Genomic DNA, 22,650 nt, shown 5'->3' with positions numbered 1-22,650 from the left:
TAGGGTCTTAGTCAAAAGACCTGAAGGCTGGCACTACTGAGACGCAGGTGTGGCATGACCCCATCTTTTTAGCAAGAAGTATTTGCTATTTAATAGCTGCTGGGAAGCCCAGTGGGAAAGATATGAAGATCTCTATCTGGAGCTTGGATAAAGACAACACATCCATCTTTCAGCGTTAAGGAGAGAATAGCTGTGAGGAACGATCCGAAGTCCCTTAACAGTGAGCGAGAGCTCAGACAGATGTATCAGCACAGCTCTGCTGGAGCTCTCCCTGCCACGACCAGGGGTGGCCTCTTTTGGCCACCAGGAACTCCTGCCTTGGAGAATGAAGACTGAAAAAGCACATAATGCACGCCAAATATAAACAAACATAAACTAACAGAATAATGAATAACATAAAATAAATAAGAAATACAAATAACAGGATATCAAGCATGGCAGCTTTCATTCTGTAGCATTGAGGGACCAAACTGGGACAAGCCTTCTGCGGACTGGAAGGGGAGGGAGCTGGGGCAGGGCAGAACACCAAGTCCTGGGAGGACAGAGGTGGCCATGAAATCCCCAAAGCTGCCACCAGCCAGCCCAGCACTGCAGACAGGCCATCCCAGCTCCAGAGAGAGCAGGGATGCTCCCAAGAGCTTCTGCAGCCAATGGCCCTGCCTGGACTTCTTGGGAACAGAGGCAAGAGCAGCGTCTCTTCCAGCTCTAGACCATACGCATGACCCCATGCAAAGGGAGGACCCAGCATGCTACAACCCTTACTCTGATGTGTACCACTTCATAAGGAAAAAAAAAAAAAAAAACTAACAAAGCCCATTATTCAGCAGTCAGGGTTTCAGGGTTTGCAATGGTTTTTCTCCACTGAAACACCTCCTGAATTTCAATGGGATTTGGGAACCGAAACCTCAGATTCCTCTGAGATCTCCAGCACACTCAAACAAATCTCAGTTCTTTATCAGCAGAGGAACAAGGAAAACAAAATCACTGAAAATGATGGACATCTCAAGCTAGAGAGACCAGTGGACTAGTTCAATACGCTGTTCTCCTGGGTAGCCCACCTCCGGCACCCTGGGCCCCTCAGCCGGTGCATGCCCCCACCCCACGTCCCCAGCCTGGCCACCCCTGCCCTGGTGTCCTGCCTGTCCTGCACAGGGGGATGCCCACGGGCTTCCCTTGGTCCCACCACCCAGGAGCATTGCAGCTCCCCTCCGAAAGCAGGTGGCAGCTGCTGAACGCTTCTGAAGGAAGGCAAGAACAGGCAAACCTCTGCAGACAGCCCTACACAAACCAGTGGGAAATTCCACTTTCCAGCCTTTGCACTGCATTAAATCCTAGGGCTTGGCTTCTTGGATTTATATTCCTCCATGGTTTCATTTTTCCCTACAAAAAAAAAAAAAAATCACAAGCTGTTAAGCTTCAAAACTTAATATTTCCTTAACTTGGAGCTTTTCAGCTCGACAGCTCTTAAACATAAACCTCTTTGACTGAAGTCTCCTGAATTAAGCTGTCTCCAGCAAGTCACCATCTCAACCGCCATCCACAGAGCCTCCTTCTCTCTGGGATGACCAATCCCTTCCCACGCCACCGTTGTGGTCTCCTGCCCACTGCCCCTGCGCTGCTCCGGGTGCTCTCTCACAGGCAGGACCTCACATGGAGGCTGCATGACCACACGTGTCCCCACAGCTGCCGTGGGCCACCCCGGGGCAGTTCAGGGTTGATGCACCCACAGCTGCAGGCGCTGAACAACTGGTGACGTCCTGGGCCTCTCAGTGCCCCATGTCACTGTCCTCAGTGATGGCACGACTGAAGGAGCAACCTTGGAGCAACTCAAGGTGGCCTTGAGACAGACACAGGACAGCTCTTTCTGAAAACAACACTGAAAAAAAGTATGTTCCTACTAATCCTTCTGAAGAGGAGCTGTAGGCCACACCTCACTTCAGAGCAAGAACTCAAAGAATATGACAGATGGGTGGGTCATCTTTGCTGTTTACACAAAAATATACCCAAACACAGCCTTTTTCTGGAAAAATCAGTGTCACAGGTCAGCAGACACACATCTCTGGAAGTCCCATTCTCCTGGGGCACATGCAAGCATCTCGCAGCCCTACAAGCGGGTACGGCTGAATGCTCCATCCACTTGGAGGTACAGCAGCAGGGCAGGGCTGGGCTTTTAGCAGCAGCATTCTTCACCGTGACCGAAACGGGGGCACCAGCCTCTGATGTGCTCTCAGGGACACTTTGCCAAGCAACACAGAAGGGGGAACGGATTCATGTAGGAGCACCACGTTTGCAATGGCGTTCAAGCTTTTTCTAGAGACTGAGAGCGCAAGACTGACCAGGGAAAGACAGTACTGCTCACAGCAGCAGTGGAGGAACTGATAAGGATCAGAAGGCGGATTGGAGAAGCCTGAGGAGCAGTGATGGACCAAGTTAGCAAAGAGAAGGCTGTGGCAAGATGTAGAACTGGGAATGAGTTGGAAGGGACTATCCAGAACCATAAAGCTAGAGGGAACAAGCAGAAGCATCTCTCCTAGTTTGAGACCCTAAAAAAGTAGCCAAGATTCCCCCCCGTCTCCCTGTCCTTCTGTGGTCTCTGGAGGTGACAAGGGCTGGGTCCCCTTCATTATGGTAATCCCATGGCATATTGTTGCCCTTAGCTACAGGGGGGTCATTTACTTAAAACCTATTTCGCGTGGAAAATTTGAAGGAAATGCTTAATAGTATGGGAAAGAGTTAAGGGGCAGGGAAGAATGTCCTAAAGGCCAGAGGTGACCTTATTACTAAATTGAAAGCTCTACCTATTAGCTGTAGTTGTCCACTGTCCTCAGTATCCACACACACACTCATTTACATGCAGCGAACAGCTAAAGCAGCAGGTACTTTGGGAAGCAACGCTCCAAGCAGTGCTGGGATAATATGTACTGCCTCAATATAGCATGATCTGTGTCACTAGAAGCCTCTCAGCAAGGACGTCCTTGGGAAAATATCCCCATTACAAGCTTTGGGACAAATATAAGGAGTAATGGGAAAAGTTACATGAACCAGGCATGGCTAAAGGTGGCTACAGCAGTGAAATGCCAAGTACCTCAACAAGCTACAATATGCTTTCAACTCTCCCTGCAGCTATTTCTCATTAAAAAAAAAAAAATCAATTAAAAAACCCTCAGGCTTAATTTGAAAATAGCTTTGAAAATTTATATCCTCATTCAAGAGGAACTTATTTTCTTTTAAAATACCAGGTAAGTCAACAAAATTGGATGGGGCTTGGCAGGCTTAGCGCCCCAGCAGTTAGTTGAGAGGATCTTGAGTAAGACTGCAGGACCCTTCTAATAAAATTGCCTTCAGTTTAAAAAAAAAAAAAAAAAAAAAAGACTGTTTCTAGTACCGGCATAAACCAAACACTAAGTCCAAGATGAACCAGGCACATCAATTCTGTTTTAAGTGGCCTAATTTGGTTCCCCCTGTCTGCCATTTGCTGTTGAAGTATGCCGATTTCCAGCGCCTTGGCTGGGCAAGTCTCTGGCAGCAGCACACCACTGCCTGCATGGCCACCGCTGGCAGCGGCAGGCACTGGCAGAGGTCCCTTAGCATCTCCATTGTTCCCATTCTCACTTTTGACCCTCAACCACCTTGTTTTCTTTTTTCTTTTTTTTTTTTTTATTCATTGTCCTTTCTTGTTCTTTACGTTCTCCCAGGATCCTCTTCCTATAAAGGCTCTTCTGGCTTGGTTAGGGAGAGCTGAGAGAAGTGGGAGAAGGGGAGAAGAAAGAGTTTCTGAAGAAAGCAAGGAGCAGAGCAAAAGTCATCCCCATACAGCCGACCACAGGCCATGCATGCATACAATTACAAGACTCCAGTGGTCTCCATGGCACGCTTCTATCACCTTAATATTTAATATATTTGATCAATTTATTTGGTCCAAATTGGGCATGGCTGAAAATCCACTCTTAAAATCCACTTGCATAACAGACAACCCAACAGCCAGCCACTGAAGAGCTGATGAAACACAACACATAAAAATGCTCCCAAAAGTGTAAATGTAGATAAAAAAAACAACCAGCAAGCAAAGAGCAGGGGATTCCCTCTGCTGTCTGCAGAAGGAAGGACAAGTCCGGCCCTTTCAGACACACCTCGAAGTCCTGTACTGCTTCTCCCGTGCCCAGTCACGCAAGCTCAGCTCTCCTCAATTCAGATCACGAGAGCCGGGACTCAAAGCAACCCTCGAATACCAGATCACAAAACCTCCAAACCTCACTCAACACAACCAATTGCGCTTGCTGCCGCTTGCCAGGACCTACTGCCCGTTAGACAAGGCCAGGGAATAGAGGCGCTCCATCTAACGCTCGGCTCCAAACCACCCAATTCATTTGCAGCTTTTTCTATGACATTCCATAAGTAGGATCCAGTCTTTTAATGGCAAGAGGAGTAAGGATCTACGTGCTTGTCCCACAGGGGAAGAGGGAAGGAAAAGTTGGGCAAGTTTGGCTGCTAGTCAGTAATGGCACACTGGAAGGAGACAGGACATAGCTTGGGGTATCTGGGTAAGATTTCTAGAGGAGGACAGAGAGCATGTTCCACATGAACTTAGCCCCTGAGGGACTGTCTGGGTGGCAGGAGGCCCAGAACCGCCACCCATCCTGGCCCTGTTTTCCATTACCTCAGCCCACACACGCTCCCTTCCACCCTCCTGCCAGCCACGCTCCAGTCGTTCCTCTCCAAAGGCTGCAAGAAGCTGAGCACAGGCAAAATAAGAGGCAGGGTCTGAGACACCATTTTGGCAAGCTAGTTTGATTCACAGGAGCAAACAGAACCCTGAGACAGAGCTAAGGTGGCCACAAGCACTTTTCTTGAACACCCCAAGGAATAAGACACAAACCAAGACCTCCTGAAGCTGGAAAAGGTTGTTTTACTGCAGGACAGTATCCTCCTATTATCACCTCTGAAATCAGATACCCAGAAACACCAGAGACTTGGAGACAAAACAGGTCTGTACGGAGCAGCTGTAGCTGCAGCCAACGCTGCGCAGCAGAGGACGGTGCTGCCGCACACCCTGCGTGGTCCCGCACGCCCGCTCAGCTTCCCCCTGTCCGGCACAGGGGAACACCAGCACTACCCCTTCACTGCAAGGAACGCAACTTACGGGAGGAAACGAAGCATGGAAAGAGCAAGGAACAGAAGGGTCCTGCAACAGGAAAGGCAGCAGGGGGAGAAAATCACGGAGAAAGGAGAGGTCAAGGGACAGCCACCTGCAGAGGCATTTTACCATCCTGTAAAGGGAAGGCAAATTGTTTTCCCATGGTAGAGTGAGAAAGCCTGTATTGGCATCGATGCACTTGACTATGTACCTCCGTGCTCTCAAATAAGCCATCCTCAAGGACCAGGATCGCACAACCCTCAACGTAGCTATCAAAACATTACAGCTTTGTTGCAATCGTGCCATTATTACTGTGGTAAAAACATGTTTCAACCCTGCAGAACGTCAAGAACAGTACTTCATACCCGTATCTGGTATTTGGGATCTTCTCTTCAACAGGTATTTTCACATCTGAGCTGAAACTAAGGCATTTTTTAATTCAACCTTTGAGGCTCTGTTCAAAGTGGAAGAACCAGCAGCTGCATGTGAATATCCCAGAGGATACGGCTGCACAGCCCAGCAGCTCCACAGGAGTCATCGGATGGCCGGTCCCAACACGAGCAAAGGGTTTGGAGCCGTGACCGGCACAACATTCCTGGGAGGGACGGGGCAGCCCGCCGCGCAGCCAGGAGCGGGGCAGGGGACAGCCGCGCCGACCACCTTCCACGGCTGGAGCGGTAAGAATGTAAACGGGCAGAAAACAGCGAGCAAGCTAACCGGTGCCAAGTAAAGTTCTCATTTTTATGCCATCATGCAGATGCCTCAAAAGATGCCTCGTGATGCATGATGCAGGAGACAGAGATTTGACTTCCACTATACATTCGCTACAGCGCAGGAATATGTTTTCCTCCAGAACCGCCCGTACGGGCTCCATCTGCCCCCGCAATCCTCGCGCCGCGTGGCTGCGCCCCACAGATGCTCTGGTCAGTGACCTACAGACAGACAACGCCCTGGCTTTTCTTAAAAGTTTAATACTCAGAATATTTTATTGGCTGGATAGCCTCTTACTGAAATTACTGTACAATTTTCACTTGTTTCAGCCAAAATTGAGGGCAATTTTGCTTAAATAAGCCTGTCTGTGCCATTAGCTCTATTTCACCAGGGAAATTTGCTCTCACTTGTGCCTATGACATCATCTATTGACATAACCCCACCGAAAACAGGCATTTCAAACCCTTGTACTTTGCCATTTCACATACTGCAATTATACTCAAGCTTAAACGAATCTTTGACACTAGACTTGCACTGTGTTTCGCTTCTCTACCATGCACTTTGCTTGGCTTTGTTTTTCCAAAAAGAGGTATTTCCTTCTGGAGACTTGCATTGGTTTCCATCACGCCCAGAATCTCAACTATAGAAACTAAGGTTTTTGTAATAGCAAACCTTAAAAAAAAAGTATTTCCAGCGACAATTTTACAAACCAAATTATACATTCTGCTTCTAGAAAAACTTGGAAGAGAGAACATCCAGTAAAAAAAAAAAAGAGACCCCCCCCCATGCCCACGCAGCACAACCCAAAGGTTTTTACCATGTCTTGTGAAGGCAAACCGTGTAGGACCCCAACGGTCCAAGTCCTTCAAGCGGAAAAAACCTCAACCTGCTGAAGCCTGCTTTAATGCCTTTCTCTTCTCAAGTAAGATTTTTCTGCTGTGAAAAACAGAAGCCAGTTGCATTAATTCTCACACATCGCAAGGATTAAATCAGTTTAATAGTTTCCATACAACTGCTTACATGTTTCAAGTATTGTTTCTGTCTTCATACCATGACTGCAGTTGCGACACATAGGTAAGCATTCAAGCATTTGAAGCGATACGGCATTTAGACAAGAGCCTTGAGGAAGAGTGTGGTGCCAGGCATGATATCCGTGTTTTTCTTCCCCTTCATCTGGAAAAGCCGTTATACCTTGGCATTTCTACTTTATATGGCAACCGAGAACAGTCCAAAAAATTTCTTTTAACTCAGCCTCTTAGTATCACTGATAGGCAACAGTCAGAAAAGACCCAAGGAACTGAGATAGGACCACCTGCCCATCTGAGCTTTTGGGATTTGCTGGAGATCAGCTCCTCATCGTTCCCAGGAATTTATCCACCGGCATTGATCTATCTCGGTGAGCTCTCTAGGCACACCCCACAGCATTCAAACCAATTCTCTTCTCCACAAAACCCTCACAGGAGTCATCACGTGAGACAACCTCAGAGACCGTAGCCTCTCAGAGGAACAGCACAGCCCGCAATTCCCAAATCAGAAGTATTACATTTTACAAGTGGAGTCACAAGCCCTACCAGCTCAGTTGTTAGAGAGAAACCGTAAACCACAGAGAAATGAAGCAGGTCAGAAATCGAGATGCAGGAAAGGCTGGTTTTAGGCAATTATATTATTAGTGGTCACTTCCAGACAAGAATCAAGTCCCACTTACCACTTAAGTCTTCCCACCAATCATCTGCTCAGTAGCTGCAAAGCTCATGGAACCGGAGTAAAGTTGTCTTAAAGTTGACAACATGAGACTCTCTGATGTATACTTGGTAAGGAGAAGTAGCTAAAATACTTAGCAGTAGTTCCTATGAGAACTTTAAAGCCCTGTTGTGTTCTGGGTTCAGTATGCAGACTACCCCCAATCCATAAAAAAAGAAACGATAGTACTTTATTAAAATACTAAATTTTATTTTTTTTTCCACGTACATTTAGTCTCCCCACCATTTCCATTTGTCTGACCACCACCACCACCATGCCTTATCAAAACATTCCATACATACTTAAAATGAAGCTGAGGGTGGAGTCCCGTCTTTAAAAACTAAACAGGCATTTTGGACAACACATTCTTGGCAAGGTAATCTGGATGACATTTATCAGACACGGTAGGGAAAGCTCTTTCAGCATTTGTAAAAAGGACAGCCAAATAATGGTTACAGAAATAAGACTGCAGATTTTAATGAACGGTTTGAACTGTTTTCTTTTCTTACAGAGTCTGTCTCCACTGCCAGAGAGCTTGAATGACCTGGAAGTGTACACAAAAAGTTAGAAATTGAAATCCATTTTTCTCATTATTTTCAGTTTACTATCACCACTTACTCCACAAAATATTGACATTAAACTACAACAAAAAATGCATTCCTTTCAGAGAAAAATCAAGTTGCGAGCAAGACGTTAGCTCCTTCTGCTAGAAGACTGTTACTTGCTGTAAGTCACAATAGTAAGAATTCAGTGAAGGTAAGTGAGAGGATGGGTGTGGACCAGCTAGGCAAATATTGGCTGAACTCTGCCTACCCTGGCTAATGTCAGACCAACTCCAGTAGCAGAGGCTAACTGCCTTTAAACATTCTTTCAAGAACCTATCAATTTGTCTATCAGACAAGTTTACTCTGAACCACTGAAGGAAGCAGGAAAGCATAAGGAATTCTGTCACTGGAAGAAAGTTTTAACTCACAGGAATTTTGATAGGGAAATCTAAGACACATTTTAGCCTAGTATACGTTGAGTAATAACTAATTCAGAAACTTGCTTCCTGATACCACCTTTTGGCTTGCCCTCTTACAAGAGTTCAGTTGACTTTGGGCGAAAATGTAGCAAGAAAGCCATAATCTCCATCGCAAAACAGTTCCCCCTCCCAGACACCCTCCCCAACAAAATGCTGAACAGCAGACTGACCTAGGTGGCCAAATTCAGCAGCAAGGAAAACCACAGCTCATTTCCTTAGCCAATGCAGTGCCAAAAGGAAAATTCTGTGGGTTTAGTAAGCAAGAGATAATTTACCAACCATATAAAAGCTGGAAAAATGTAATAAAATATTAGCTTTCCCATCTTAGCCAACTAAACCCTTAAAACCGTTCCCATTTATTTAATTTGAAGTATTGTTTGTGGTTTGTAACCCTTTGAAACAGTCCAAAGCTTGTAAAGATTAAGAAGTGGAAAAGAATCCCTAAGTCAGGTTATAAAAGTTTTTGGACTTTATCAAGTTCCAATAAATTCAGTTACCTTCTGGTCCTCCGTCCTGAAGCAATTCTTAACATAGTTGGCAAATTTGGGTTCCAGCTTAGGAAGGGAAGAACCCTGTTTTGAAAAAAGCAAGCTTTAGTGTATGCAGGTCATTTAATCACTCCAATAAATAATTTATGAAGCTTAAACCCCTTGCAATACACATGGAATTTTACTGAACTCACCTTGCAACATTCCAAACCAATCTGCTGCTTTCAAACCATTTTAAAAGGTTTGCTTCTCTACAGCACCCAGGTATTTCTCACAGGAGTGAGTGCCTACACACTAAAATGGCTGTACAAGCATCTCTGCTCATGCCTTAAAACACAGCAGCAAGCATTCACTGCTTAAGATAACCTTGTTTGTAGTCCACATTCATACGCTCTTCAGGTAACTAGAACTAATTCCGTATTTATGGATTCTTACTACAGCATGCAACTTGAGACACTACCATCCTTCACAGGTAGGGTTTCAACTTCAGCTCTCTAAAGCAAAAAATTAACTGATCTCCCACCTAACCTTTAAGACTCATCCTAATACATTAGCTCTATGAATTTAAAGAACTGTTCTAGAGACATTTGCTTCTATCTCTGAAATTGTCTTTGTACATATTCAAATGTACAAGGCAGACTCAGTAATTCATGGATCTAGGTTTATCTTCATGTTTTCTCCTATCTCCAGGCAAAATACAGCAGCACACTATTTTAAGAGACATCAGTTTACCTTCACATGCCCCATGAGTCATATTTTTCCCATTTTTCAGGTGCATCAGTTGAAATATGCCTAGCCAGTTATGACAGTACACTTTGCTGCTACTCAGCACACTGCAGAAGACAGCAATTTTATGTTCAAAGCAAACAAAGCTACATTAGGAGTATTTGAAACTGCAACGCTGCAACCAAAAAGCTTGGATTGGGACAAGTCTTACCCCTGGATTCTGACAAGTACTGATGCTTTTCCAGTAGCTTGTTGACATACATTTACTACATAATACAGCAGTTCCACTCTAATAATTTAATAAAACAATAAAGTGATTTTTTTAAAGCTGCTAACTTGCTAGCTGTCAGCTGGAAGTGCTGTTGTATTGGCAACGCACAAACCTTTTGCCTCACTAAGGTATGCTCTAGCACCATCTTGGAAAACATTAAATTAAGCTGCCTGCTATTGCTTCCACATATTTGTGCTTACACAGCATTTCCCAGGAAAAACTATTCAGCAACAAAAAGTATATTCTACAGCTACTTGCCAGTTATCTGGGCTACATGCTTCCCTCCATAGGGACATTTGTCTACTGTGAGCAGCTCAGCCACTTCTGCTTACGCTGCAGAAACAACAAATCGTGGCTCCTCTGAGTCATGCAGAAAACCACCCTAGCATCCACTAGATCCAAGAGGTCAGTTTGACCTAGCAGAATGATACCATCCATCACTGTCAGGTTCACAATTTAGGGATATGCACTTCAATCCTGATCACAACCTGTCATTGCTCACTCCGCATCCACTCTATATCGAAACACTTGTCTTATTTTGCATTCCTGGGACAAAATTGCCTCAAAACATCAATCTAAGCAGAAGGCAATGCTCATTCTTTAGATTACTTGATTGCCAGGAAAAAAGTTTATTATCTCAGACCAAACTAAAAAAAAAAAACAACCCAGAATTCTTCATAGTGCTGACATCAGTGTAGGCTTTAGCCAAAAATAAGTTTGCAGTAAAAAATTTCGTTCAGTCACAAATGAGCATATGATCTATGAGTAGGCTCCTGAGCTAGTGAAGTAAAACCAGAACTTGCATACTCTAGATGTCAGGTCCTCACTGCCACCTAGTCTGCAGTAGATGTGCGTACTGAACTGCACCCCTAGCTAGCAGGCAGGTTTCTAAACTTTGCTAAGGGGGAAAGAATTGCTATTACCTGCTACACCTACCCAACCAGCCTGTAACTAAAATGCAATTTTCTTTTTTATACTTAAATAGCAGCTAAGAAGAATACTCATATGCATAACCACAAAGTGCTAGTCAAAGCTGATAGCAACGAAAAGCCGAGTGACTGCCCTGTGACCTTCAAAAGATGAAACATCCACTGAGGGGAGACTCAATTAACCCCAGATCTCCAGTTCAGAAAGCAAATGCTTTCAGGTCTTCATTGACTCACTCATGCATATCACAGGCACCTATCTCCCCCTTCTGGAAGTTACAAAGCCTTACAAGCATCTGGATACCTAAGTTGATCACTGCTTTAAGACCAAGCAATTCCAAGCATGTGAAGAACTCTGCTTTAGTTGCCTAAAATAAAATGTGTACACTAGTTAAGACAACTTTAGAATAAATATCACCCAAAGTTTGTTGCTTTGTTTATTGTTGTTTTGTTGTGTTTTTTAAAAAAATGTTAACTAAGAGAGTTCACTAAGAAATACCAAATTACTAAACATCACTACTGGAGGAATACAAAACCAAAGTAGGTGGTTTTGTTTCTCTTGAGTATGGAGGCTTTTTTTGTCCCAAATGAATTTTCATTTCTCTGAGCTTCAACATCAACATACTCTAATAACAGCACAGCAATCAGTGATATATATAACCATTTCTTAAACACCCAATTCTTCTGATCTGTGGAAGTGTAAAAATAAGGCTGACAAACCTGAAGTTTCTGAAAACTCACCTTATCTACGGACGCTTGCATTTTTGCTTTAATCTCCTCTAACGACAGAGGGACTTTTGGTGTTTTTGGAGTTAGAGATTTGTCCTTCTTGGAATCTGGAGTCTGAAAATTATTCATTTCATTAGGAACTTGCACATACATAAAGCTGCTTAGTATACAAGATCAAGTTTTCTAAAAACAAGAACGTTAAAACTTACTGTAGAATTTATATGGAATAAAAGAACTAGCTATCACATGGATACTTCAGGTAGTTTTCAAAAAGTCACAGAAGTTAAATTTGTGCTTCCAACACATTCCTCAGACAAGCAAAAGAACATTTAAGTTTGGAGTTACAACAGTTAGCATAGCTAGTATCTTACACTTCTGGGCAGGAGCCTACACAGCTCTTTCTCCCAAAAGAAATGAAACTGAAAATAGCCCCAGCATTCCGTGATTTAGAGTTTACTCCGTAACTGCCGCCAGATTAGGTCATGCTTTAAAAAGCACACATCTGCACTGCTTTTCAGACGTTATCCTGACATCCATCCCACACTAATTTCTGTAACAACCTTCCTTGCATGCATGTTTGAGTACATGCAGCAAGGAAAAAGCTGCACAAGGAAGCTTGAAAACTACAAAGCAACTGAAGAAGAAAACTGTTAGTTCTCAAATGGATCAGTTAAGTAAGACTCCTTATTAGCAGCGGCACTCATCCTCTTGTACAAGCAGCTACACAAAAAAAATAGACTTGTGTTTTAAACCGTGGGATCACCAATACTCACAAGGGACAGCGTGTCTGATTTCAAATCTTGGCTGTTATTGTTATATACTGATCACTAAAGAGTTTCACGGGGGAACATGAAGCAATGAACAATGTCCCGGCATGCTTCATACTAAGATTCAAAAACCTAATTTAATGGTTAGTACATTATTTAAAGTTTAGGCAAGAAAACCAGCTTCCGCACTACAATAAACATTTGTTTTACTCGTTTGTCTTCACTCACTTTTGATTTAGATGCTGGTGTGGACGGCTTAGAGTCTTTTCCATTTTGCTTTGCTTTCTGCATATTTTTTCCTGAAGCCTCACGGGCAGGCTGAAAAGCAAGCACTTAAGTTCATTTGCCATGAAAAACTGCTGGTAAATGTTAAGCTTAACATAATACTCAAGACTTAGTGACAAATACATACTATTTAACATCAAACAAAAAAGCATTCTCAGTGCCCATGCAACATGATCAGTGTCCATTATTTAAGCGAAAAGCATGTATGCTACAGGAACTCGAATAAAAAAAACTGTTGGTGCAGCACAACACATTAACGTAACCAAGATCAGATTTTGTTATGATGCCATACAACTACGAGGTACCTCCACTACATTTTCCTTATATAATATATCTTCCCTTATATGCATGCAAACTTTTGGGGGCAGATATTGCATACAACTAATTCTAGATGGCACTGCATTTCCAAGATCTGACTCGGTGCTACTTGTTTTTTGTAACGCAACCATTACCTCGTTTGGCATTTCATACAGAAATATCATCTGGTATGTGCATGGGCAACGCCAAATGTATATTTAAGAACTGGATTCTACTACTCCTATGTAAATCAAGGGACCATTTTGTTGAGCCACACTGAACTGTTCACAGTGAACTGCACATACGCAGTTCAGATTGTCTTTACCAGGCCTTAAACTACTGTGCACTGAAAGCTATAGAAATTCATTAGGGCAGAGCAGCATATAGTGAAGTAAAACATTAAATGTTTGCTTCTAAAGAGCAGATATGCAAACATAAATTCAAGCCAAAGTACACAAGTTCTAAAAAATTACTACCTTCTACCTCTGCAGTGGCCGAATTGTCACAGTTCGTTTTACCACCAGATGGCACTCAAGAGCTGATGTACTTTCACAGTCAAGCACCTGGCTGCCTGACATAAACCTTCTCCAACGGGCTCACACACTTAGATCCTTTTTTTATTGAAAGCTAGGTTGCTATGAAGACCTTTTTCACAGCATGTAGGACTAACTGAAATGGCAAAGCACAACCCACATCTCTGAGGCAGATTTTGTTCGCTGCCCAACAGCTGTACACAAGATCACACCAGCCTGACAATGGCACACGTGCACACACATGCTGTTAAGAACCCAGCCACCCCCCTGCGGCAAAGTAAATCAAAGCTGGATTGGATGCGCATTCACACTGAAGTGTTTTAATGTCCTATTACAATGTCTTTACACAGACTAAGCTAAACGAAAAGCATACCATTCACACATTCCAAATACCTGTGCTTGAACTCATTGATTTAAGGGACTATCGGCCCGATTACTGTCATAGAATCATAGAATCGTCAAGGTTGGAAAGGACCCTTAAGATCATCAAGTCCAACCGTTAACCTATCCCTGCCAAGTCCATCTATACCATGTCCTCGAGCACCACATCTATCCGTTCTTTAAATACCTCCACGGATGGAGACTCAACCACTTCCCTGGGCAGCCTGTTCCAATGCTTGACCACCCTTTCGGTGAAGAAGTTTTTCCTAATGTCTAACCTAAACCTCCCCTGGTGCAGCTTGAGGCCGTTTCCTCTCATCCTATCGCTTGTTACTAGGGAGAAGAGATCAAACCCACATCACTACAGCCTCCTTTCAGGTAGTTGTAGAGAGCAATAAGGTCTCCCCTCAGCCTCCTCTACTCCAGACTAAACACCCCCAGCTCCCTCAGCTGCTCCTCACCTTCAGACCCTTCAGACCCTCCAGACCCTTCACCAACTTCGTTGCCCTTCTCTGGCCACACTCCAGCACCTCGATGTCCTTCTTGGAGTGAGGGGCCCAAAACTGAACACAGCACTCGAGGTGCGGCCTCACCAATGCCCAGCACAGGGGCACTATCACCTCCCTGGTCCTGCTGGCCACACTATTCCCAATAGGAGCCAGGATGCCACTGGCCCTCTTGGCCACCTGGGCACACTGCTGGCTCATGTTCAAGCAGCTGTCAACCAACACCCCCAGGTCCTTTTCAGCCAGGCAGCTCTCCAGCTACTCCTCCCCCAGCCTGTAGCGTTGCCTGGGGTTGTTGTGACCCAAGTGCAGGACCCGGCCCTGAGCCTTGTTGAACCTCATGCAGTTGGCCCTGGCCCAACAATCCAGCCTGGCCAGATCCCTCTGTAGGGCCTTCCTACCCTCCAGCAGACCAACACTTCCACCCAACTTGGTGTCATCTGCAAACTTACTGTCATCCCTTATACCGATATCTAGTCCATTATAAATCAGAACACTGCACGAAGACGAGGGCGCTTCAATTAGCTTCTGCATTACAATAAATGTAGAGTTCAAACCTAAACAGCTATCCCACTTATGCAAACACAGCCTCCCCTCACACGCTTCTGCTTTAGGGGTCTTCATATGAATCTTTAAAGATTACTCAAAATCAGGATGGTTAATTAACACCTACTACTAAGTTAAGAGGTGTTAGCACTTGCTCCTCCTGTCTGAATAAACTTAGCTGCAAACATTAAGTCCATGTGGTGTTATCACTTGCTTCCTTTCAAGTTCATTAAGCAGGCTGTTTAATCCTTCACGGGTGAGGAGGGTCACAATGTGCATGTGTGTGTGTGTGTATATATATGTATGGGACTTACTTTCTTCATTGGTGTTTTCATTTCTTCCTCATCATCCTCTAAGTCATCCTCATCACTACAATGAGAAGGGCAGTCACCATAACTCAAGATTCATACTCACAGCTTTAACCACATTAGGAACTAGTCTTCTCCCTCCCCCCAATAAAATGTTTTATTCATGACAGAAGCAAGTCATCCTCCCCAAGTCTACCTTATACCTTGTTTTAACACACTGCAAGGTGTTAGGCCAAATACTCTACTTACTACTGTTAAAGCACTTAAGTACGTTCCCTTCTGCTTTAATACTGAAGGCATGTATCTTAAGACTTCCACTACTACCAATAAAGAAATTCTAAATCTATTAGAAGTTAATGAATTACATGAAACTAGGTTTTATAACCCAGTATGACATACTTGAATAACACTAATTTAGATTGCGTTGTGGACATAAACTTGAGGTCATTCTGCTTTTTTGTAGCCAAGATAAAGAAGTAGCTTGCTCACTTCATATCCAGTTATGTCACACAATTCGTATTCTGAAACAGTTAACCCTATATTTCAAAATACATTAACAAAACAAGAATACATACTCATCATCATCCTCCTCATCTTCATCATCCTCCTCATCATCTTCTGATAACTTTGCTTTTTTCTTAAAAGAAGATGAAGTATGTTAAGTATCAATACCATTTTGTTTTAATAAACAGCAACCTTGATCCAAAACAATTTGTGGCATAATTACAAGACTATCACCATCAGTTTAGCTAAAAATCAACAAGTTAGAGCCGCCAAGTCAAAAGCTATTGACAAATTCACAACATGCTCTCAGCATATGAACCTTTCCTTCTACATTACAGAGCTTCCATCAGCATTTGAACACTTGCAGTACGCTGATGGTTATACTAGAGTCTGCACACACTCAGTTACTGTAGTGGACAACACTTCGCCATAAAAATAGCCTTCATATTATCCCCTCCAGCAAAGCTTTGGAAACTGTCTGTGCTTAACTACACTTCTGGTAACTTAGTACTTGTCAAGACCCAAGTACAAAATAATCCTTCCCCACAGATGTCAACAGACCACGTATTAAGCAAGTCACAGCAAGCCATCTAACTGCCTACAGTGTTAAATTAACACCAAAGCAAAAGAAAATTCTGCAGACAAGCTGATTGACAGTATACATACCTGTGGTGTTTTAGCTCCTCCTCCACTTGCTGGTCTCTTTGTTGAAGTGTTCACAATTTTTGTATCATCTTCCTCATCGTCTGATTCTGGTTCTTCCTCTAATGCTGATAAAATGATGGCAATGTGTAAAAAACCCCACCTCGTTTAACAATAGTTAAAACAAGATTGCTAGTAAGAAACAAACAGAAGAGTATCGCCCACAACTAAATAGGCATAGTCTTAGCGAGGTGCTGAATTGATAGAAGGAAGCTTCCTACTAGCAACCTAACCACTGAGAGCAGAAACTCTTCCAGCTGTCTGTATGCAGATACTACTACACTGAAATCCAAAATGGGTGAACACCAACCATACACTGCCTCTAACGTTCCTCGCAGAAAAGCAGCCATATAAAGTTGAGAATGTAATTGTCTCCATTTCTAAGGAGACACATTTAAGAACTTCTAGAGAGAAAGATCAGTTTCAAAGACAATTCTACAAAGCAGAAGACTAGTCCTGGCTTAGTTTTTAGTGCAAACTCAAAACTATTTCATGGGCAGTCTTCTCATTCTCAACTGATTAGCAGTTCACACTTTCTGCTGTGAGACACTAGCACCAAGAACCTAACACCCATTTTTAAGAAGAGAAATTAGAACTGAAACTGCAAGGCTGACAAACTCTCCTTATCCATACAAAACAAGAGGCAAGAAGAGGTATGCAAGCGTTTCTCTGAACTCCTTTGTCCTACAGTTACCTCATGCTTCTGAGGGCAGCGAGTTAAAGACTCAGAGGGCCAGTATTAGAGAAAGTACTGCTTGAGATACCGGACACATCACTTAAGTTCTGCTGGTGCTGACAAGGAGCAAGATCACGGATGAGTAACCAGAGTAACACATACCTACGAGATGTTGACCGCTGACGTAAACGGGCCCTGAACCACATTTCAACCTCAAGACCACTGGTGGTGTGATCTCAAAGCCACCTAATGAAACCTAAGGAAAAAAGTATTGTTATTTATTCAAACAATAAAGGCAAAGGGTGCTTAATAGACAATTCCTTCAAATGAAACCAAGAGCACCAACATCTGTAGGCCCCAAGGCCAATACAGTTACCCCAAGTTTCCATCTGACAGAATATTCCGGAAGTGTTTAGTCAATTCGGGGTCAATACACCACAACAGGGTTTACTCCAATCTTGTTGCTTATCATAATTAAAGCACGCTTTTCAAAGCCAGACCAATCCACATTTGTTTCTACTCATCTTGGCAGAAATGCCAACTTGAACATTATCCATCACACCTGCCCCCAGCATTGTGCAGTTCCACTTGTACAACATCAGCAACACTGATTCAAATCACATTCCAGATGGCAGGAATGACAAGTAGGGTGCTCTTAAATCAAGAAAGGGTAGCAGTCATCTTCAGAGTATCTCAAAGAGCTTGGGACCTGCAGAAAAACTAGATTTTTCTCATCCCAGGCTCAAAGAAAGCAACGCAGGCTATAGATGCATCTTCTTGCAAACGCATACATTTTTATGACCTAGAGATGACATGCACAACTACTATCACTTCTGTAATATTTGAACAAAAGCCTACCACCTCCAGATGACTAGAGGAAGTCTACTAGGCACAAATATACTCATATTTAGCTTGTATTTGCCACACAGGCCAAAACTGACACTTATCCGAACCCACTGACCACTGTGCAGTTTTACTAAAGTTCAGTCAACCAAAAGCTTTTCTAACTTGTCTTTCCCACCCAAGACTCAATTTATAGTAGATTTTTCCAAGTTCCTGTACTTACCGTAGGCTGCACTGACATTTTCAGAGATGCCAGTACTACTTTAATAGGATTGCCTTCATAGTCCAATGCTTCTGCTTCTACCACGTGTAATTCGTCTTTGGCTCCAGCCCCTAAAGTAACCTGTGAAGTAAAGAACAGGACACATTTGAGAATCTCCCCAAATGTTCTGAAGTCTTTTAACCTCCATTCACTGTTTCGTATCTTTTAAGACTGAAGTTTGTATTTCTGACTGCTAATGATTCAGTTGCACTCCTCCCCAAGCCAACATCCTCTTTCCCCCTAACACTGGCACTTGCAAGGTGCAACTCAAGGCATGTGTTTTGATGAGAGTGAAAAGCAAAATGTTTGCTACTGGATTATTGCATCGAAATGGGGCAGTGACAAGTCCAGCGAGCACTGAAGCTGGCCCAAAGCAAGAAGTACAAACACATGCCTAGAGGAAAGGAAACAACTGCTATCACTACTCCAAATCACAGCCTTTAGCCTTCCCCTTCCTGCCATGTTTCACCTGCCAGCTGCTTAACTATCACTTACACTACACGCTTTTTGCTTACTTGACTTTCAATGAGGAGTTAACAACTGCTCAGTTCAGTACTGTCATTTATGCATATGCCTTCTGCATTAATTCAGCAAGGACTGAGAGCTGCTGCCCCACAGCATTTCAGAACTCAAGTGCCTGGATTCCTTACACTGGGTACAAGTCTGGCACTTTCTGAAGATTGAAAAAGCATAGCTGCAGGGAGGCAAGTGAGTGACAAGACATGGGACGGCCCTGAAATTCCAGTTCTCTGAACCTCTGGCATCTGAGTCAGGATAACATGCAAGGGATGTGAAAACCAAGAATCCCTTGAATTACTACAATTATTCCTGAGACAAGAGAACAAGGCTCTCTGTTTCCTTTCCCAATGCCCGTGAAAAGAAAGCTTTCCACCCTCCAGAGAAGTTGCGAGTGTAAACGCTTCAGGCAGAGGCATACAACTCAAATTTCCAATCTCCAAGAGCTGAGTTTTTAGGTAGGCTATAACGATCCAGACTAGATGTATCAGACTGAAGGCTGAGAAATAGGTTATAGGATTCACTACTCCTGGCAAGTTTTTTAACTGTAAATTTAAAGAGGTGAAATTGCTGCTCTGATCTCATCTCTCAAATGGGTTAGTAACCACACTGAATTATCCAGCTGGTGGGACTACCCACCAGGCCAAGAATTTAAGAGCATGCCCTCGACCCCAGTTACTCCTGTCACGTGCACCAGTTCAAGCAATACTACAGCACTTACTGTTAATTTATTTACTGAGCGTCTGGCAAGTATCCATTCACGTCCTTTAATTTCTACACTGAAGGAATGCACACTGGCAATAAATAGGTAATGAAGCAGTGACCATCCCTCTTTATGTTCTCAGCTATCATTAGTAAAGCATCTACAGAAAGCCTCATGTCACTTTCTACCTCTATGTGATCAATCCTCCTCTCCTTTCACTTTTATCCTTTTTTCCTCCCCACCTCTTTCTGTACCTCATATCCAAGTCCATTGCCAAATCTGTATCTTAACCGACATGTGTCAGTCAACCTTTATACATCCAGTCTTTATCAGGTGCACAAATCAGTCACCAGGTATTTGCTACCATCACAATCTTCCATGAACTCCTTCTTCTGCTTGCCAAGGCATTTTCTGTTTGTAGCTCTGTCCAAGATCTTCCAAGCCTCTTTGACATTTCCAGTTTGTTGTTTGTTATTTCAATCCCCCTTTCTCCTCTATATCATCTTTTATCTTTAAAAAGACAGGTTATCAAATTAGATTTTTTTCCCACAACCCTAAAAACTAAATACTGGTATGTATCCAATCTGCTTTGTCCCCCATGAAGAGCGCACAGCATCAGAAGAGATGCTATAGATAATTTTCCAAAATCAGGATCTTTGGATAAAGCCATAAAACTCAAGTATCACTCATTAAGTAATTTCATCTCCATGACAAACATTCAGATATGAGAACTATCTGCATGAACTTGTCCTATACATACTTTACTGTTACATTCTTCCCTCAAAAGAAACTCTAATTAAGAACAAATTAGTCATTGTCAAGTCCAGGCTGTAATTTTCATAAAATGCAAAGACTGAAGACACATGATTCACAAAAGTGTAATGCCTATATTAAAGTGTTGTAAGCATCACTGAATAAGTTCGGAGACCATTATTATGCAAGTCTCCTGTAGGAAACAATTCTGCTGTAGGAAGTAATCCACAATTACAGGAGTCACTTTGTTTCCAGGTATCATCAAGGTATTTCTTTGCATTTAAATAAACACAGTAATAAACCATAGAGAGATACTAAAACTCTTCAGCCGCTTTCCTGTGAAGTTGTGGCATATTATCTTTCTGCTAACCAAAAGTAACATGCTCAGCCCAGAACAAAAGCCTTGAAATATTGTGTCTTGCTACGGCAGCAGAAAGATCTAAGGACACATCTAAAAGCTCTCAGTGTACAGATCGCAATTTCCAGGAGCATCCTGCTCAGCAGTCTCTTAGATAAATTATCTGAATAAAAGACAGCATTTCCCAGTTACATCCTTAGAGAGGGCAACACTAAGGACAATAAATCAAAACAGAAACCCCCCCCATTTACATTTAGTTATTAGCTGCTTATGGGGAAAAAAGCACTAGAGTTGTGTTTGGGGAAGTATACAGGAAAGGTTTTCAAAATAAAGTTTCTAATAAAGTCTCCTAAAATGTGCCCATGCACGATTCTTATAAACCTATCCTCCCCACTGTGCTCCTGTAGCATCCGAACTATGGCGTTAGAGATGTCAGCGTGTATATTGTGGCCTTTAACTCCGTTTAGTAGACATTTATTAACCTCCTGTGAATTCATTTTTAAAATTTCCAGACTTGTATTGCTTGCTGTAAACGATGAAACATCAGTGGATATTTTAAACATTTTTTTCCCCCCAATAAAACAAATATTTCAAGTGACACGGTATGCTCCACTCTCAAGGAGAAACGCTTATTATTTAACAGATTCACACAGAAACTTACCACTAAAAGAAACAAGTTTAAGGAAACAAATGTACGTGTTAAAAAACTCACCTCTCACAATATCGCACACCACTACTTAGAAGTAAAAACCGAAAAACCAAACAATACTTGCCGTTCTCAGAGACAACTGATGCTCATTTTCTTCATCATCTACTTTGAACTGATACTCCTTATCTGCTTTAAGCTCGCAGCCTGTAAAAAGACCGTTTAATTATAAGCATACTGTTTTACTTAGACGCAGGTATTTGCTAACCACTTATTATTTCACAGCTTGCCGCTTCAAGGCCCTGAACTTGCACAGAAAACCAACGGCTTACGAGAAACACGTGGGGTGGGGAAAATCCCCGCCGAGCCCGCGGCCTACTGCCGGCCACGCAGCTCCAGCGCGGCCCCCCAAGCCCATCCGCCGTAAGACCGCCCCCGCTCAGCCTCCCCCGCGCTGCCCGGGGCCACGCCACCTCCCGGGACCCCCGTCCCGCCGGCCGGGCCTCCCCCGGGGCCGGCGGCAAGCCAAGGGCGCCGCGGCCTCGCCGCCCTCCACGTGCTCCACCTCCCGCCGCGCTGCCATGTGCTCGGCGGCCGCCCGCCGCCGGGCCGCGCCCGCGTCCTTAGGAACGGCCGGGGGGCGGGCGGGCGGCGGAACAAAAGCGCGCAGGGCCGGGCCGGGCCGCGCCGCCGCCACGTGCGAGCAGCGCGCCACGTGGGGCGCGCGCCGCGCCGGGGCGCGCGGCGGTTAACGGCCGCGGCCGCCGCGCGCCCCCTGCCCCGACAAGGCCCCCTCCCTCCCTCCCTCCGCCGCCCCGCTGAGGCGCGGCGCAAGGCCGGCAGCGGGCAGCAGGCCGCGGGCCCCGCCGCCTCCCGCTCGGCACCCAGGCCGAAGGGAGCGGGGCGGGCGGGCCGCGCGGCGGCGGTCCGTTACCGAAGAGGAAGGTCTGGGGGCGCAGGGGGCCCATGCTCTCCATGTCCATGGCGCTGTCCTCCATCTTGGCGGCCTGCTCGGGCGGGAGGCGCGGGGCGGGATGCGGCGCTGCGGGCGGACGCGCACTAAAGGAAGCCCCGCGCCCGCCCACTCCCAGATATAGCCCGCGCGCTCTCGCGAGACCCGCGCGCCCGGCCGCGCCCCCTCGGCCCGCCGCCACGCCTCTGCGCACGCGCCACTCCCCCGCCCCCACCGCCCCGCCGCCGCGCGCTCAGGGGGAGCGGGGGTCGCGAAATGGAGGCGGCGGGCGGGGAGTTCGGCCCTGCCGGGCGTGGGGCCGCGCTCTCGGCGTGGGGCCGTTCTTCCTCTCAGGCGTGGGGC

General features: G+C 44.6%; 1 protein-coding gene across 1 annotated transcript; it reads right to left on the bottom strand.

Moving 5' to 3' along the window:
* Positions 1-7,792: 7,792 nt before the first annotated feature.
* Positions 7,793-22,409, bottom strand: NPM1 (nucleophosmin 1). Its single transcript, XM_082324182.1, has 11 exons — positions 22,270-22,409; positions 21,463-21,542; positions 18,321-18,440; positions 17,417-17,510; positions 16,543-16,646; positions 15,948-16,009; positions 15,379-15,433; positions 12,745-12,834; positions 11,762-11,863; positions 9,107-9,181; positions 7,793-8,129 (listed from the first exon to the last, which is right to left on the bottom strand). Exons 1-11 carry the CDS (start codon positions 22,331-22,333, stop codon positions 8,091-8,093), a joined length of 885 nt encoding a protein of 294 aa, XP_082180308.1. The 5' UTR covers positions 22,334-22,409; the 3' UTR covers positions 7,793-8,090.
* Between the last annotated feature and the right edge of the window lie 241 nt (positions 22,410-22,650).

The sequence above is a fragment of the Platalea leucorodia genome (assembly GCF_965183815.1).
Source record: "Platalea leucorodia genome assembly, chromosome: 11".
Taxonomy (NCBI): Eukaryota; Metazoa; Chordata; class Aves; order Pelecaniformes; family Threskiornithidae; genus Platalea; species Platalea leucorodia.
The sequence above is the reverse complement of the archived record's forward strand: the minus strand, read 5'-3'. Positions and strand labels throughout refer to the sequence as shown.

Bases quoted from the DNA above. Each gene is read 5' to 3' on its own strand.
- NPM1 (XM_082324182.1), bottom strand. From the start codon at position 22,333: ATGGAGGACAGCGCCATGGACATGGAGAGCATGGGCCCCCTGCGCCCC. The intron at 16,647-17,416 runs GTATGTGTTACT...TCATTTTATCAG, and splicing joins CAGCGGTCAACATCTCGTAG to CATTAGAGGAAGAACCAGAA. The intron at 11,864-12,744 runs GTGAGTGAAGAC...AATAATTTTCAG, and splicing joins CACCAGCATCTAAATCAAAA to ACTCCAGATTCCAAGAAGGA.